Consider the following 16,425-nt stretch of genomic DNA (forward strand, 5'->3'; position numbering starts at 1 on the left):
TAACTCTATCCTAGCCAAACCAGGACACATGGCTAAGAACATAAGTACCAAAGCAAGGACAGCCAACGTACAGCTCCTGCAGCAAGCACAACCCAGCCATGCTGCTCAGGTAGCTCAACTTAGAGCCTAATGACATATAGAATAGTAACTGCTATAGACCTGGAGGGAAGTCAAGGTCTGTTCCTGTATGAAACCTATCACTTTATTACCTAACATATTACACTAAGTGTTGTTTAACTGAAAGAACTTTGTACAAGAACTTTGGATTTCTTGCTTAATTCTCCATCTTTAGTTACGAAAAAATCTTGGCTGTTTTTGGAGGACATGTGCCAAATGAGCTGAAATCAATGGAACAGCTCCAGGGGTGAATTTGGATCACTGTATGTTGGACTTTCAAAGAAAAACTGCAAAAATCACAAGACTGCTTGAGGCAGAGACCTCATGTGAGTCATGCGAACTGTTACTATGGATGGAGGGAGGAGGAGGGGCAAAGGAGAAAAAAGGGAGACATTTTAATTGCATCAGGACAACAACATGGGAGACTTGTTGTGTGTAAGTGCTGTCAGACCAGGATGCTGCAGCTGCTGTTCAGAGAGAAGGGGCTCCCAACATATCCAAGGCCTTCAGCACACGGAAGCAGTGTCTACAGCAGAGGTATTTAATATCACACCATGATACTTGTGCATTGAGATAGGTTAAGCCTGGGTTCTTCCACTTGTTGTGGCAGTGCAAAACATTCACATTTGCTTCTAAGCAGACAGCATCAAACTTTGCAGCTTTAGGTTTGTGAAGCTACTGAAAGAGGACTCTGTGCGTGCCTTAGATAACAATAAATGCCTTTGATGTGATGAACAGGGTGGAGGTTGCACTCCAGCAAGCTCTATGCCAATGAGAAATTGTAAAACAGGGAGGGGGGAGCCAACAACCTATAGTTTTGGAGGAGGCAGCATGCCATAGATTACAAATCCTGTTATATTTGAGTCAAATGATAATGCAGGCACCCATCCAATGTAGCTGCTCAGGAGGAACTTGCAGGCTGCCTGCCATCCCTTACCACTATTTTTATAGTTTTACAGTTTTATACAGTTTTATTTTTATAGTTTTATGGCTCTGTTACGCTGCACGGGTCAAATTAACAGGCTGTTTGAATTATACAGTGGTGAGAAACGCTCAATGTGATGTGGGGTGGGAGGGCAGGGTTTAAGGAGGAGAAGACATAAATTGGAACTTCCTGAAATTTCACTCCTGCATCTGGTTTTTAGTCCCTTCTCCAGCAGATTGTTATCTAGAGACAAATACATCAAGGGTAAGAGAGAATAACATGCATTTAGAATCATACTGGTAGAAGTGTCCTCTGCAGTTAAGGCAGCTTCATCTGCATGTGTTCTCAGAGTGGGCGCTCCCACTTACCACAGTAGGAACCCATAGGAACATACAGACAGTTGCTCCCCTTACAGAAGGAACTGAGAAACTATACTGGAGATCTGTGACTGATGTGAAGTACTCAAAGCCACTGCAGTGAAGGAGGAAAGAAAGAATTATGTCAGTAAAATGGTGGTTTGCCAGTGATGTAGTTTGCCTTCTTTACCTGTGCCAGCTGTCAGATGTAACCAGAGCACCCCTTCCTCTACCCTCACTGCAGTCCCCGTGGCTCCACACGCTCCAGAGTTGGAGGTGCAGGAGGCAGAGGCCTTGGAGTTACACCAGTCCTTTCCAGGAGCAGGATGTTGTGGAGAGGTTCAAATGGGTGAGTGTGCAGCATCCACAGAGCCAGACAGGAGGTATTTCATCCTATGATTATTCCAGCCATGAATCAGTATTTAATTGCTGAACGACATGCTAGTAGCTTCTTGTTCTACCCAGCAATCTAAAACACACACCAATTTCTTCACAAAGCAGAGACAAGGCATCCCCTTTGGAGCTGCCACATCCTATGTACATCTAGAGAAGCTGTGTGAAGGATCCTGTGCAACTGTGTACAAGGGGATCAGCAGGTGAGCAAGGACCACCAGTGCCATTATTGTCTTCCCAGTGCCCGCTGAAAACACCTGTTACAGGAATCTGTAAGGATGAGCTTGAAGCTGGGCAATTTAGAGTACTTACAGGAAGAAAAAAGCAAATCAAAAGTCCAGCTTTGCCTTTAACCAGGATATTTGCAAAGCCCCATCCCACTTTTTCAGGGAACTCCTCCACTACAGCCATGGAAGCTCCACAAGGACACTTTGCTCTGCAGCTGCATGCCAGGAGATTGTCTGGCTGCACCAGGAAGGGAGTGAGGGTTTTCCTTGGAATGAGGGATCCTTGCATGATGGAAAAAATGGAGTTCCTGAAGCCATACTCTAGCAATACCCGGTCTGCAGAATGGTGCTACTCTAGCCAGGTGGGCTGGCTCCCATTTCCTTGCTAATGAAGACAAGATGGAGGTGGTTGGCAATACATTTCTGAGTTTAGACTAGGTTGGGGAGTGAGCCATAGAAATTTTGCTTGGGTAAGTGTGGAGCACTCCAGGAGACTGTTAACATTGTCATGCCAAGCACTGATGTGCTTTGTGTGACCTTCCACTCTGACCTGACAGGATCAACGGCCAGTTGGTGGCATTGAAAGTGATCAGGCTGGAGGCAGAGGAGGGAGTGCCCTTTACAGCCATTCGGGAAGGTAAGACATAAAGAGCTTCTTCAAACATTGGTGAAGAGTGAGGGACAACATTCTTGAAGAGCAATTGTTTTAACCATGTCACATCTTCCCGAGTCCCTTCTTGCCTACTCAATGTGCTGGCTGTCCTTCTCCCAGAACTGTCAGTGTCTTTATCCCCTCCTGAAGGAGGTCTTTGTGCTGGGCTGGGTGAGCACGTGATGGACCCAGAGGGAACTGTAACGCCGGTGTATTCCCTCATGATGGATGCATCTGAGCTTGTGAAAAGGAAGTGCTGGCTGCAGCCAGACCATGTACTTTCTAGCAGTGTAGAAGCCCTCCTACACCTCCTGCCTGCTACCTGCTCTGTAATTCCTTTCTCCCTCCCATTTCTATACACTACCACTGCACAGCAGTTTTTGCCACTGTTGCATCAGGCAGTTGTGGACTGGAAGTGCAAACTGGAAGTGCCCTTTGCACCAGGGTCTCTGCTTGCTGTTACTATAAACAGTGCCACTTTCCTGTGTGATGGCAGCTGATACCTGGACCATCACATATCCCAGCCTGAAGAGAAATGCTTTCAATAAAACTGGTGTTTAATAACATCTATCATTTCAGGCTGGTGAGAAATTCTTTCTATCAGTCGACTTTGTAGAGCAGTGGGCAAAATGTCTGCAGCTTTCTCAGTTTCTTTTAGAAATAAATGCTTTTGTTTAAGTGCTTGATTTTGGCTGAATGTATTTACATGTCCCTACAGACCAAGTTCACAAATTGCCTGGTTGATTAAGGCTTCTATTTTCGTCTGCTCTACAATCCCAAGAGGATCATAATCTGGTTTCTTCCTTACACATAAAAAAGCAACCTTTGTGCCAGTCTGTTGCCTGGTATTAGTGAGAGCTATCAATGTAAGCGGTCTCACATACTTTGGTTTTTACCTTTTATTGCAGTTCAAAACTAAGGTTGATCTTGTCACTGTGGGAATGGTGTGTTAGGAACCAGGTATGCCAGCTTTCACAGAGCAGCCAGAGCACAGAAGGACTCTGATACCATATTCAACTCAGAATAATGAGAGAGGTCAGTGGACCCACTCTAGGTTTATAACAGTGTAATTAAGATAAGAAAGTTTATAAAGTCCTTAGTCGATTCTGGGTGAAAGCAAGGAGATACCTAAATATGTCTATTTACAGAATGGCTTGTGTTACCATTTCCTATACAGGCATTTGCTGTGGTGCTTTTGCTCTGCATTTACACTTGTAGCCCACCAGTAAATTAAGCCTTAAAAGCTTTATCTACATAGAACTAATGACGCTCTAAAGATCAGCACCCCTTTACCATGCTCTACTGGACAGGCTGAGAGCCTTAACTTCATTCATTGTGGGAGAGAACAAGGGTGATCCTAAGAAAGGTCTACTTTAAATAGATCTTTTGTGTACTGCTGAGCTTTGCAGCATCTGACATCTCAAATTTACAATGTAAGTCAGTAGCTCAAACAAAGCACAAGATTTATTAACGTGGTACATTCCCTGCTACCCTGGAGTAATGGCACTTCTCTGACAAAGAGCCACTTCACCTCAGGAAGCCCCAGAGAAATGAAATGTGTTTAAAGCTCAGTTCTGGCAGAAGCACCTGACACCCCAGCAGGGGTTGTAGAAGCGACCAAGTGAGGAGCAGTTCCCAGAGGCAGGATTCAGGCACAGGGGCTGAATTCTCCCTATTACTGTGGACCCTCTGCACTGCTCTTCCAGAGCAACAGCTCTGGTCATACAGGATTGTTGAGGTACCAGAGAGCCAGGTTAGCAGCCCCTTTCTGCAGAAGGCTGGATTTAGCCAGAGTATCTTTACTGGGTTCATAGGCAATTAGGTACAATGTGGAGTGGGATTAAGGTTCATACTGCCATGCACTGGAAACATACTGGCGGTAGCTAAATGGACTAGCATCAGTACTAGAGGCAGTTTAGCTGCAGCAGCACCAAGCTCTGTGCAAGAACTAATTTACAATCTGTGCTGTTTCCAGAAGTCATGCTGAATCAGGCATCCCTTGCTGCTCAGCAGTCTCAGTATTGACATATGCTTAGGCCACAGCTGTGTAATACAGTATGTCTGGCTGTAGGGCTTTTAGAACCAGGTGAAATTGTTATGGTCACAAAAGGCAAAGTGCTAATCCAGTACAAATTTGCTTTGTCAGCATGAAACTCTTCAAATATCTTTTGCAGATTGTTTGAAAAACAAAAACCAGCTTTTATCCAGGACCAAAACTCATTTGGCCTCCCATGGCTGGCCCAAGCTCTGTATTGTGTGCTTTGGCTAATTCAGCAGAAACGAGATTATATGCCCATGCTTTATCTGAATGAAATTTGTAGCACTGTGTGGTCTGACAGTAAACTAATTTGGCAGGGAAAGGTGAGTCTGGAGAGGCTCTGAGGCTATTCTGCTATGTCAGAAGATGAACTAAAATCTGGAGTCAGGGACCCCTGCTTTTGTTGAGCTTTGGGGCTTCTGTCTGTGCACAGTTTTGGTATAACAGCTGGCTTGGATTCTTCAGTAGTTCCAGGGATCTACAGGCACAGCAATTCCAGCTCCACCACTTCCCTACATCCCTCCTCTCTACAGAGCTACAGCAACTATTGTCTCAAACAAATGGCAAATGATGAAGCTGTGCATGCTCTTCCCCCATAAAGACTATCTTTGAGACTTTGCTGAGAAGCTGCCTTCATGAGTGTGTCGGCTGGAGCCTGCTCTATCTCAAGAAACCTAATGCAAAGCTGAAAGGCTCAGAAAGCTGTAGCATTTGTTTTAGCATCAGTCAGTGCTCTGTGGTCTACATGGAGGCAGAGACTCTTCCATGCGCTGCCCACTCCATCACCACACCCTAGATGTGCTGTGGCTTGGCAAAGGCATGTCAGCACCTAAGGACCAGTGCCACACAGTTGCAATGATGCTTTTAGATGGTTAGGCCAAAAGAAAAAATGTGCCAGAGTTGTATCAGTACAAACAAGTTATTCTTCACTCAGTAACTTCACCATCTCTGCTCTTTGAGTTTTAAACCAGAGTAGTAACCAATATGCTTTCTCCAAGCTAAAAGGACAGAGCTAAATTCAGAATTCAGCTGTAGAATTCATGTACAGTGATGTCTTTTGGCAGATTTTTATACCCTGACACTGTGAAGCTGGAAGCTGATAGAAATTCAGCTTTCCCTAGATATCTCCTAAGAGCCCTGCTGAGGGTACGTGCCAGGAGGTGGATGGGAGAAGGATGAGAAACTCAGTAACAGGCCATGAGGTGTTGCATTCTGGCTCTGGGAGCTCCTAGCCCCTGCCTCTCAGTATTTGCCTTGAATAAATTATTTATCCTCAGCTGAGGAGCTGACAGCTGGGAACTGTGAACTGCTATTTCTGACAGAGGCAAGATCCCACCTCTGAGAGATGGACGGGTTCCTGCCAAGCCTGGAGCACTGATGCTTGGTTCTCTAAGGACCTGTTCCATCCTCCTCCAGACTCAGTAGCTGCTGCTTCTTACAGAACTGCCAAGTTTGGACTATTTCTTAACAGCTTTTTTACTTCCACTGCCTTGTTGTGTGTTCTTTCTCCTTCCACTTTCAGCAGCAGCGGTTAAGTTGATCTTCCTTTTGTGTTTCCCCAGCTTCTCTTCTCAAGCATTTAAAACATGCCAACATTGTACTGCTTCATGACATTATCCAGACCAAGGAGACACTAACATTTGTCTTTGAGTATATGGTGAGTTGATCTGTTTCTAGCTTCCTCTGGAGCTAGTACTGGGAAGTGGCTGCATAATTAATTTACTGAATCATGAGACATCTACGAAGAAATGAGTTGTAATCCTTCAGTGCGATGACTGATTTTACTTCTTGATCTCCTGCTTTCCAGCCACACAGCCTTACTCCTTTCTTTCTGTATATGCGACAGCTGTATGCAAAAATGATTCCACATCTTGTCGCCACTAGAGTGACAAACACTATTTACCTCCATTTCTGCCTTGACAACACAATAAAAGTACTGTTCTTGAGCCACAGCAAGGATAGGAAACAACGGTATGAGCTCACCTCCCAGTTGGAGTCAGATTTGGCACTGACCCCAGTGGCTCACCATGACCAAGCTGGGGGTTGCTCTCATGGGGAGGGCAGGATGCCAATAAAAAAATTCTCAGCATGAGTCTTGCTACTTCTGTTGCTTTTGCTGATAGCTATCAACCAACTTATAAGGAAAATACAGAGGCTATGTCTTCTTACTGCAGTTTTATGACTAATTCTGGTACAAGTATGAATTCTGTTTACTACCAGCTTCAGGTCATAAACTGCTAGGGTGAGATAACAGGTCAGCCAGGTCCCTAATTTAATCCAGCACTTACACATATCCATGTGTGCTGCATCAGGTCAGATGTTTGCCAAGGTGAGAGCGACACCTTTGTAGTAGTTGCTATTTTTTCCATTTACAGAAGAGGCATTGTTGGTAGAAGCATTTCACACTAATAGCTTTGCTTCAAGTTCTCCTCTTTTCTTTAGCACACAGATCTAGCACAGTACATGGGCCAGCATCCTGGAGGACTTCACTTGTGCAATGTTATGGTGAGTTGCTCAAAAGACTAGTATCCCTTTAAGTATGAGGAAGTGTTATTTTCCACTATGTATGGTCACTGTAAATTGCTTACTAATATTTATCTGTTCCATATATGACAAACACTTTGGAGAAAAGCTGCCTTTGATAAAGATGTAACAACCTCCCTCTCAGTCTCCAAAGCCTTTTTTCGGTTAGTTCCTCTTCCCATTTTCTGAGCCTACGAGAGGATATTCAGCTTTTGTGAACAATGACATCTTGTGGCAAGCAAATCTGTCTCTACACAAATTTGTACCCTCTTATCATTAGAAAACATTATTTATCTCTCTAATTAAAAACTCTCAAATCTCACTCTCCCCTCACCTGGAAGTATCTTCATATTTAAAGTCATTTAAATCCCTTTTGTTTCTACTACAGCTTTTTGGGATTGGTTGACTAGACCTGAGCACAGGTGAAGATGTACCCTTACTTTATAGATTGATGTTATAGTCTCCTACTCTCCTCTGTACACATCTTCACATTTAATTAATTTTCATGATTGTTGCTGCACACTGACTTCAGGTTTCAGTGCACATGTCCTCAGTGAATGCCTGAGTCCTTTTCCTGAGCAGCTTCAGTTAATTTATCTTACAGCTGTCAATAATAGCTTTGTATCTTATCAAACTGCCTATTCATCTGATTTTGTCAGATCTCTCTGAAGTTTCTCACTGTCACTTCTTATCATGGCTAATCTAAATACTTCTGTCATCTTCAAATGTTGCCTCCTTGTTCACATCTTCTTCCAGATAGTTGTTAAGCAACACCAATTCTAATGAAGTTTGTTGGGGCCCCAGATTTTAAACATCCTAAAAGCTCAGATGTATCCAAGATGCAGTGCTGTTGTTTTGGCACAGATCTCAAGGGCTCTGCTACCAGACAGGCTTGTAAAGACCATGGAGTACATGGCTGTAACATGTACTCACTGGCATTTCTGTGAGTAAAAACTAGCCAGCTGCTCTGTTTTCCTGTCCAAAATCCTCATTGTCAGCAGGAACTGAACTGCGAAACGATTTACTGCTCCTTTAGGAGGGTCATCTAGCTTGCTTCATTTCTGCTGGCAAATGTTGTTTGTTTTTTCTCTGAGTGATTCCTATTGAATATGATGCAAGTGTGCAGAATATTACAGGGACACTTTTCTGGTACAAAAAATGACCTATGGGTGTCACTGTTTTTCCTCCTCTTCAGATTAAGTTTCTGTTGAAAAATAGCTTTTCTCTGGTGAAGTCTAATTGCTTTTGCTGTGTTTTGTTTCTCTCCACTGCTCAATTTCATACCTTGTTTCAGCCCAAGTTATTTTACCTCAGGCTTATTTACACTGCTTATGGTGGTGGGAGTTAGATACTTCTTGCTTGCTTGCTTGCTTTTCTGCTTTCTCTTTCTTGCTTGCTTACTTCATTCATCATATCTTATTTGCTATATCTGTTCAAATCAGGTCCTTGTGTTTTCTCCCATCTTGAAGATAACAGTTCACACTGTCAAGTCAGCCAGTTCACTGGTCCAGTTTATGCTGTGGGAAGGGGTGGTGTGTGCAGCGGCCGCAGAACTCCCTCTGCTGGTGTCAGCTGCTCAAATGGGCAAAACTTCCAGCTCCTTAAACCTTCATTTTGCTTGGCTGTATGTCTTTGTCTTGAACACTGAAATCACAGCATCTGCTGTTCTGAAAGCCGGGTCTGTGTTTTGGCTACTTGAGCTTGCTCCTGCAATCCATTTCTAAAGTCCATTTCTAAAGTCCAAGTATTCCACCCCGAAAACCTCAGAAAGCTGCACGGCAGTCATACCCCACACAACAGTTTTCTTTCCCTCAGCCAGCTCTACTAGATTTTTACTGGTTTCTTACTTGCTTTGTCTCTGCTTTGTTCTGGGCATTCTCCTGAAGTTCAGAGTTAATATAACAATGCAAAGTCACACAAAATCATTTCAGTTTTTTGTTGGCTTTTTCTAGCTCTTCATGTTCCAGCTTTTGCGTGGCCTGGCTTACATCCACCAACAACACATTCTTCACCGTGATCTGAAACCCCAGAACTTGCTCATCAGTTGCCTTGGTGAGCTCAAATTAGCCGACTTTGGTGAGTCAGTTTGGATACTTCTAATATATCTGCTCAGACCAGAGCTTTAGCATGCATATAGATCTGTATCCACAGCCAATTAAGGCACAGAAGCATAACCTCTTACTGAACTTCAGGAAACTATTTCTGTGGTCAGTCCAGCCTTTCTTGCATTTATACTGATAGATGCAGGGAGTAACCTCATTTAAGTCAGAGCAATTACCACCACATAAAACTGGTTCAAGATAATTGAGAATCAACCCCTCTCTGTTCAGAAAATAATGTAACATGTAGAGTCCGCAGCAACATGCTCAATTAAAAGGCTTTCTTGGCATTGGTTTGGATGGCTGCTTCAGTCACAAATGATAAAGCCCTGCAAAACAGGATATTGCTTGATCTGATCTGCCCCAGAAGTATATTCCAGATACAGTTTGTCAATTGCTGGTAAAATGCATTGAGATTGCTCATGTTTAAAGATGCAAGAGAAAATAATGTTCTGTTTCCAATTATTATAATCTATGCATTGTACAAGTAGAAGGAATGTCCTAAAACAGCAGTCTTTTTTTTTTTTTTTAGGCCTTGCTCGTGCCAAGTCCATCCCCAGACAGACATACTCCTCTGAAGTTGTAACACTCTGGTACCGTCCTCCTGATGTGTTGCTTGGAGCTACAGATTATTCTTCTGATCTAGATATCTGGTACTGAACAATTTCAAAGCATCTGGGGTCCCTTGGGAAAAATTATCTTTATGTGAATTAAATCAACCAAGTTACAGTATGTACAGTCATAAGTAGAGGAAATAACACCTATGAGCAGAAAATATGTGAGCGGTGAGGAGTTTTGTACTGCTGGTTTATAGTTTTTGGGAATGATGTCACTACATCTCAACTATGGATTTGTATAAACCTTATCTGATAATATTTATGAGATATGTACATCTCATTTGGTAACATTATGAAGCATTTGCAGGTCATGCAACAGAACACCTTTGCTTAATGCACTTACTGTTCTGTATTTATGTGGTCGGCTGAGTCAGTGGTAGCTCTCTACAGCAATGGCTTTGGAATGGATCCACAACTGCACCAACAATGACTTTGGCATTGGTAACAAAATGTGGCATTAAAGGGTTCCTGAATGGATATGGAGAGAGAAAGGTGTCTGAGATTTTCATTATTCCTGTGATACTTTGTCCTTCTTCTCAAAGAACACATCTCAGATGTACTCTGCATTTCATACAGGAGAAGGGCTGCATTCTGTTAAAGCCTTGTTACCTTATTAGCTCTGTCCCAAAATCTTAATGTGGCTGGGAATCACAGGAAACAAGCCGTACCCTAACAGAGCTGAAGGGAGAGAGCATGCAGAAACCAGGAGAGGATGAGAGCTTCACAGGGGTCCCAGTGGTCCTTTTGGGCTGGCTTGGACATGTAGCTCAGCCCTGGGGCTGATCTGTCTTCTGGATCACTTATGCACCAGTCTGAGCTTGCTTCCAGCATCACAGTCCTGACTTACTCATGGACAACACGCAGCTCATGAAGTTGCAGGAGACCACCGTTATTCTGGGCAATATTACATCTGTAGATACTACTGTTGCTTCACCCTTTCTTCAGACCAGTTATTTTTCTGCCTGTGCCTATCACACCAGGACTTTTCTTAACTGCTCTGCAGAGTTAAAGGCTGGGAAAGGGTGGGAGCGCAGCAGGCTGAAGAATGTGCAAGAAGAGGGCTGGGTGAGTTTACCAACTGCAAAGCTCCAGGTCTTCTCAGGCTGTATCCCCCTCCAGAGATCTGCGGCTTTTGGGGGACTCTGATGGCCTAAGTCTGGAGGGCAGTTCAGGGAAACAGGAGTTTTTAGTTTGTTCACTTCCCTAGGCCTGCTGCTAATTTAATTGCTTAAAGATTTCTCCAAGGAGGAAAACTTTGCTAAATTCTAATGGCTTCCAGCTGCTAAGCCAGTCTAAATAGTCCTGTCTTCTCTCCCCCACTACCTGTCACCTCTGCCCTCCAGACAGTCTCTCAGGAATATCTGCTGAGTTTGAAGAAGATGCCTGCCTAGCAGATTGTAGGGCCTGTATTAGGCAGATGCTGGTATAAGCTTGTTTGGTTTTTTTTTCCTGAAAAGTTGACCCCTGTCCAAAGGCCTGGCTACACACAGAAAGCCTGGCATTTCTGCCTGTGCAAAACCAACATCCATCCCCACTACAAAACTCTGCTCTAGTGTAATGCCACACAGGAGAGGTATACAAAGATCCCATCCAGCAGTCTGACCAGCTCTAACAGCACAATACTCCAGTCCCACTGAACTACATTCACACTATAGGCACCTTTGTTATAACGCCTCCTTATAATAACAACACTCAAAGTGGTTGCCCTAAAGAAAGATGTCACGCTGAGAGAATAGAGTACTTCAGTGAGCTCTATTCAGTAACTTCCTATAACAAGAGTCATTTATTATCTTGATGTACACTGCATTTAAGTGCAATTTTTGTCTATTAGGAAATAATGTGAATTCACACAGATGTTACTTGTCTATTGGGAAGAAAGGAAAAAAAAAACCCTATGTCTTTTGGATGCTGCAATTTACATGAAGGCAGGTCAGAATGCCCTTGGTAATGGCATGAGACAGTGGGTGTTAAAGCCTTAGTTTAAAGAAACCAATTATAACAAAATAAAACATTATGGCAATTCATGCATAGTGTGCTTGAGCAGCAATACTGTCAGTGGGAGGCACATGGGAAGTGAATGAGGCCTTGAATAGATGAAGAGATACAGAAAGAGACTCGCTCACTCTTGGACTAACTAGAAAAGCTGCTTTAATCTCTCTGTATCTTTTTTTTTCCTCTCTCTTTCTCCCTCACTATCTCTTCAGTACTTTAGAAGATTCAATTAAGGGATTTCAGGGAGACTAACATTTCAGGGAGATTACACTGCATATCAGAAAGATTTTTTTTATTTTTTTAACACCAAGAGCTTTATGGATGTGCTGCACTAGTAGCTGCTAACATCATGAGTGCCTCAAGTCATGTCTTCTTTTCAATAGGGTTTCAGTTCTTTTCAAGGGTTTCCTTCTATAGTCTTCCATTTAAAAAAAAAATAAAAAAAATCACAGGAATCATCCCAGAAAGATTAATGTAGAAAAGAAGTTTCTGTGCAGTCATTTAACGTGGACCTGACAGGCCCAATACAGCCTTCTCCCCAGCCTGGTTAGCATTGCCCCACTATGCCAAACTGGGACATACAGGCTAGGGCTCCACTGTACAGACCATGCTCAGTGAGGAACAAGAGAAAGGATATATTTCTGGTTAAATATAAAACTGCAATCTCCCAATGCCAGAAAAACTGGAGAAAGGGAACTCTGGGATGCTGCAGAGATTTAGCTCTTGAATCTGATGAAGTCATCTCTCCACTGTGTCATGCAGCACTGCAAGCTGAGGAGTAAGTGCAGTGTTCAGACCTGCCCCAGGAGTTGCAGGGAGATGCATCCATGCTGTCTGAAGCAGCTCAGTTTATGCTCACTAAATATCCCTGTAACAAATTATACCTCTCCTGGTACTTTAGCAGTCACTGTCTTGATTCGCCTGCATAACTAGCACATGCTGAAACATCATGTCTAGGCCTTTTCCTGAAAGACCCCTCCCTCTGCCCTAGCTCTTCTCAGGGCAGCTATATGGGACTGAGATCCTTTGAGAAACTTGAAGGGGTAAGAAGACCTTGGAAATGAGTATCAGAGCTGTAAGAAGGAAAAGGGGAAAAAGAAAATGACACTAGGTCTAAATCATTAGAAATATTTAAAAGTGAAAGTTTTTGAATCATCCTCATTAACAGAAGGATCCTCATAATGCTGTCAGAGCAGTTAACTGTAAATCCTGTATCTCAGAAGGAAAGTTGAGGCCTCTATTCAAAGGCTAATTTGATGACTAGCACTAGTTTCCAAAGTCCTATTTTAACAGATGGACAAAAATACCTGTGAAAAGAGGCAGGTGCCCATACATCAGTTGTTCTAGGTACTTCTGGCCTTCTTTGTAAAGAAAAGCATATTTCATCTGGAAACACATGGAGATAGAAAGTCATAATTGCCACTGATGAATCAATACAGTATCAAGCAGGAATTAAAGGCAGTTGGTCAGTGGAGTTGTGCGACAGGAAACAAAAAGCCCTTCCTTTCCAGCAGTTGTGACTGTTCTGATAGTTTTGTCTTTATTAGAGACACTGAGGTTTAAAGGCTTCAGAGGCAGTGGGAATAAACCAGGAATACAAAAGAGAGCTCTACCAGAAGATGCATTTGTAACAACCCACAAGTTGTTCCTCTCTTCAAACTGACAGCTTGCCCATTAGTGAAAAGACTGTTTCATTAGATTTGAATTTTTGAACTTGGTCATGAGTAATTCTTAACAAATGCTAGCTGAATCTAGGGAAAAAACCCCGGCTTTCTAGTTCTTACTTCCATTTGTTGCTTTGTCTGGATTTCAAGCCTTCTCAGCAATAACAGAAACCGTAGCAGATCTGGTTTTCTGTCTGCAATGAACTCTGTTGCCTTAGACCTTTGCAGCAGAGCAGTTAAGTCACAAGGACCACATTTATAGGGCACTTTCACTGTTAGTAGTCCCTTGTCTTTAGTAACTGCTGTGTACCGCCAGCTGTGTCCCCAAATCCTCAGTGTCTTAAATTCAATTTAGGAAACAGCACAGCCAGCACTGTTCATTAGAAAGGATCTCTGTAGAAGGTCTAGTTGCCTCTGCCTCATTTGGGGGCTGTAGCAAGTCCACAAGCAAGTTTCTGCTGTTGCCAGTCTAATAGCCATTTGTAGCTAGGATATCAGAACCCAAACTGTGGGTGAAAGTCAGGATCACTTGCTCCAAAAACAAATAAAGCTCATTCTCTTCTCCCTACAAATCAAGAGTACCTAAATTGCTTTGACCACATCCAGTTAAATGCTATATCCTGCCTACTGCCATACTGTAAAAGTATATCAGCCTTCACTGAAGCCTGTATTTATTTACATATATACAGACACCCTACATCCTGCCTTGCTTCACACACACACACGTTCTCACTAGATGACATGAGGTGGGTATACAATACCTGCACATCAAACTGGTAATTTTCAGACTTGAGCTGCAAAATAGATATATAGGGTTTACAGCTTATATTAGGATTTCTGCATTTACAAATCAAGATTTCTAAATTTCCATTCCAAAAATTATCCCTCTTCCTTTCTCCCCTGCCCGTCCAAACAATCATGTTACATATGTCATGTACGTGAATGAGTTAATACCTTGGGTTTCTTGCAGGAGTGCGGGCTGTGTATTTGTTGAAATGATCCAGGGCCAGCCAATATTTGCAGGAACTTCTGGCACTCGTGAACAGCTGGCAAAGATCTGGGCGGTGAGTAAAATATACCCTGAAATGGCAGAGAAAAATAATTTGTTGTTCCAGCCCCCTACTTAAATTTGAAGTCCTAAGCATAGGTCCTGTAAATAGCAGAAATAATTTGGTCCAATCTGACAAGTTCATAGGAGAGTTTGTAGCCCATTTTATATTTGGCAAATTTCTTACAGACACAGGAGTAAATCAAATGACTTTCCTTTGATGTTTGTCATCTCATCAAAAATTTAAAGCCAATTAAAGTGACATCAAATTGAAGAAGGCAGAAGTGTGCAGGTACTGCAAATTCTGTTCCTTCTTGTCAAATCCTTTACTTGCTGTAGGATACAGCACACCACATTCTCACAGACGAGCTCTAATACTGCTCTTAAACTACCTTGAAAATGGCAAGACCCTGAGGTTTTTCAGAGATCCTTCTTCATTTAACTTGGAACATTTTGTATCATCCAGTTTATGATGCAGCCCTAGAGACTGCTTTGGCATAATGGAAAGTGTGAAATTACTTTATAAAGGCAGCAGTGAGTGAGAGCAGACATGTTCAGGAGCCTCTTAAGCCATTTTTTCTGCTGGGGAAACTGAAACACAGAGCCATATCCTTAGTGCAGCTTGGTGGAATTGAGGCAGTTGCCAGCAGTAGCGGATTCTGTATGTTCCTTACTGCTCGCTGCTGACCCTGTTACTGACTCTTCAGGAAGGTCAACATGTAGATTCCTATTGGGTTTTGCCGTAGTTGTCTGCCTTTTCACATCTGGTACCCGGGATGTAGTCTTCTGCATAAAGTGTTTCCCAAACATGGATTTTCAAAGAAGAAACTACAGAAAACTGAAGTTTGGAAAGTGGTGAGAAAGGACTTTATAGCCTCAAGTCTGTGTAAATCAGATTTTTCTTTCTTAATCCCCTCATACAGAAACAGTCTTTCCTGGTAGAGTTTTCCTCTCTGCTTTCAGCTAGAATGTTATAAAAAGACAGACAAGTGGGTCTAGTTCTTAGACTTGGGTTCAGCCCATTTAAACAAATGCTGAATTTCTCTTTCATACAAAGTGGGAAAAAAAATTATTGAGGAAAAAAAAAATTCCATACTTGGCCAATTAACAGGGTTCAAAGCCAGGGCAGCATCCAGTTTCCCAGAGTGTGAAGGAAGGTTATCCTTCCACTTTATGGCTCTGAAATCTCTGGATACATTTCTTGTGGTTTTGCAGTTGGAGAGTTATAGCCCTATCATCATTTCTCTGGAATTATAACTAATACTGTGATTAATAGGATTTGCTATAGAAGGCAAAAAAATCTTATTTAAAAATCATGAGGAAGCTTTAAGAGCCATGAAATAATTAGTGCCTTTCACAGAAGGTTTTATGTTATTATAGAGCCTGGAATGAGGCTCTGTGTTAGGCCAAGATTTCAAAGCTCCTTAGAGGCTTTCGATGCCTAACTTGAGGTATTTTGCCGAGTGCGAGGTTCAGAATGGGGTTTCCTACTGTTTTCTAATAGTCAGCTCCTTTCATGTACTAATAACAGAGGCACCCTGCACTGGTTTGGAGACCTTCTGCATTTGTGTGCATAAGTCTATGTCACCCAGCGTGCTTATCTCCACATAGGACTGTTGGTTCAAACATCTTATAGTTATACAGCTGGAAAATCCCCAGGAAATGTGTTTGTCCTGTTGAATCATCAGGACTCACTGACTGTCATTTCACCAATGTTTCTTCTAGAGGCGAGTGCCGCTTTGAGCAGTCTCCATCCCCCACCTCTATCCCTGGC

The 16,425-nt window shown here is 42.7% G+C and overlaps 1 protein-coding gene across 1 annotated transcript in view; it reads left to right on the top strand.

The window, feature by feature from the left end:
• Window positions 1-534: 534 nt before the first annotated feature.
• CDK15 (cyclin dependent kinase 15) overlaps window positions 535-16,425 on the top strand; it is a 33,937-nt gene continuing 18,046 nt past the window's right edge. Inside the window, exons 1-9 of the mRNA XM_029086487.1 lie at window positions 535-654; window positions 1,598-1,747; window positions 1,897-1,994; window positions 2,576-2,655; window positions 6,271-6,365; window positions 7,151-7,213; window positions 9,184-9,307; window positions 9,863-9,983; window positions 14,574-14,667. Coding sequence (XP_028942320.1) covers window positions 535-654; window positions 1,598-1,747; window positions 1,897-1,994; window positions 2,576-2,655; window positions 6,271-6,365; window positions 7,151-7,213; window positions 9,184-9,307; window positions 9,863-9,983; window positions 14,574-14,667 — 945 coding nt within the window. The remainder of the gene's footprint in view (window positions 655-1,597; window positions 1,748-1,896; window positions 1,995-2,575; window positions 2,656-6,270; window positions 6,366-7,150; window positions 7,214-9,183; window positions 9,308-9,862; window positions 9,984-14,573; window positions 14,668-16,425) is intronic.

The sequence above is a fragment of the Antrostomus carolinensis genome, unplaced genomic scaffold (genome assembly GCF_000700745.2).
Source record: "Antrostomus carolinensis isolate BGI_N321 unplaced genomic scaffold, ASM70074v2 scaffold15288, whole genome shotgun sequence".
NCBI classification, from domain to species: domain Eukaryota; kingdom Metazoa; phylum Chordata; class Aves; order Caprimulgiformes; family Caprimulgidae; genus Antrostomus; species Antrostomus carolinensis.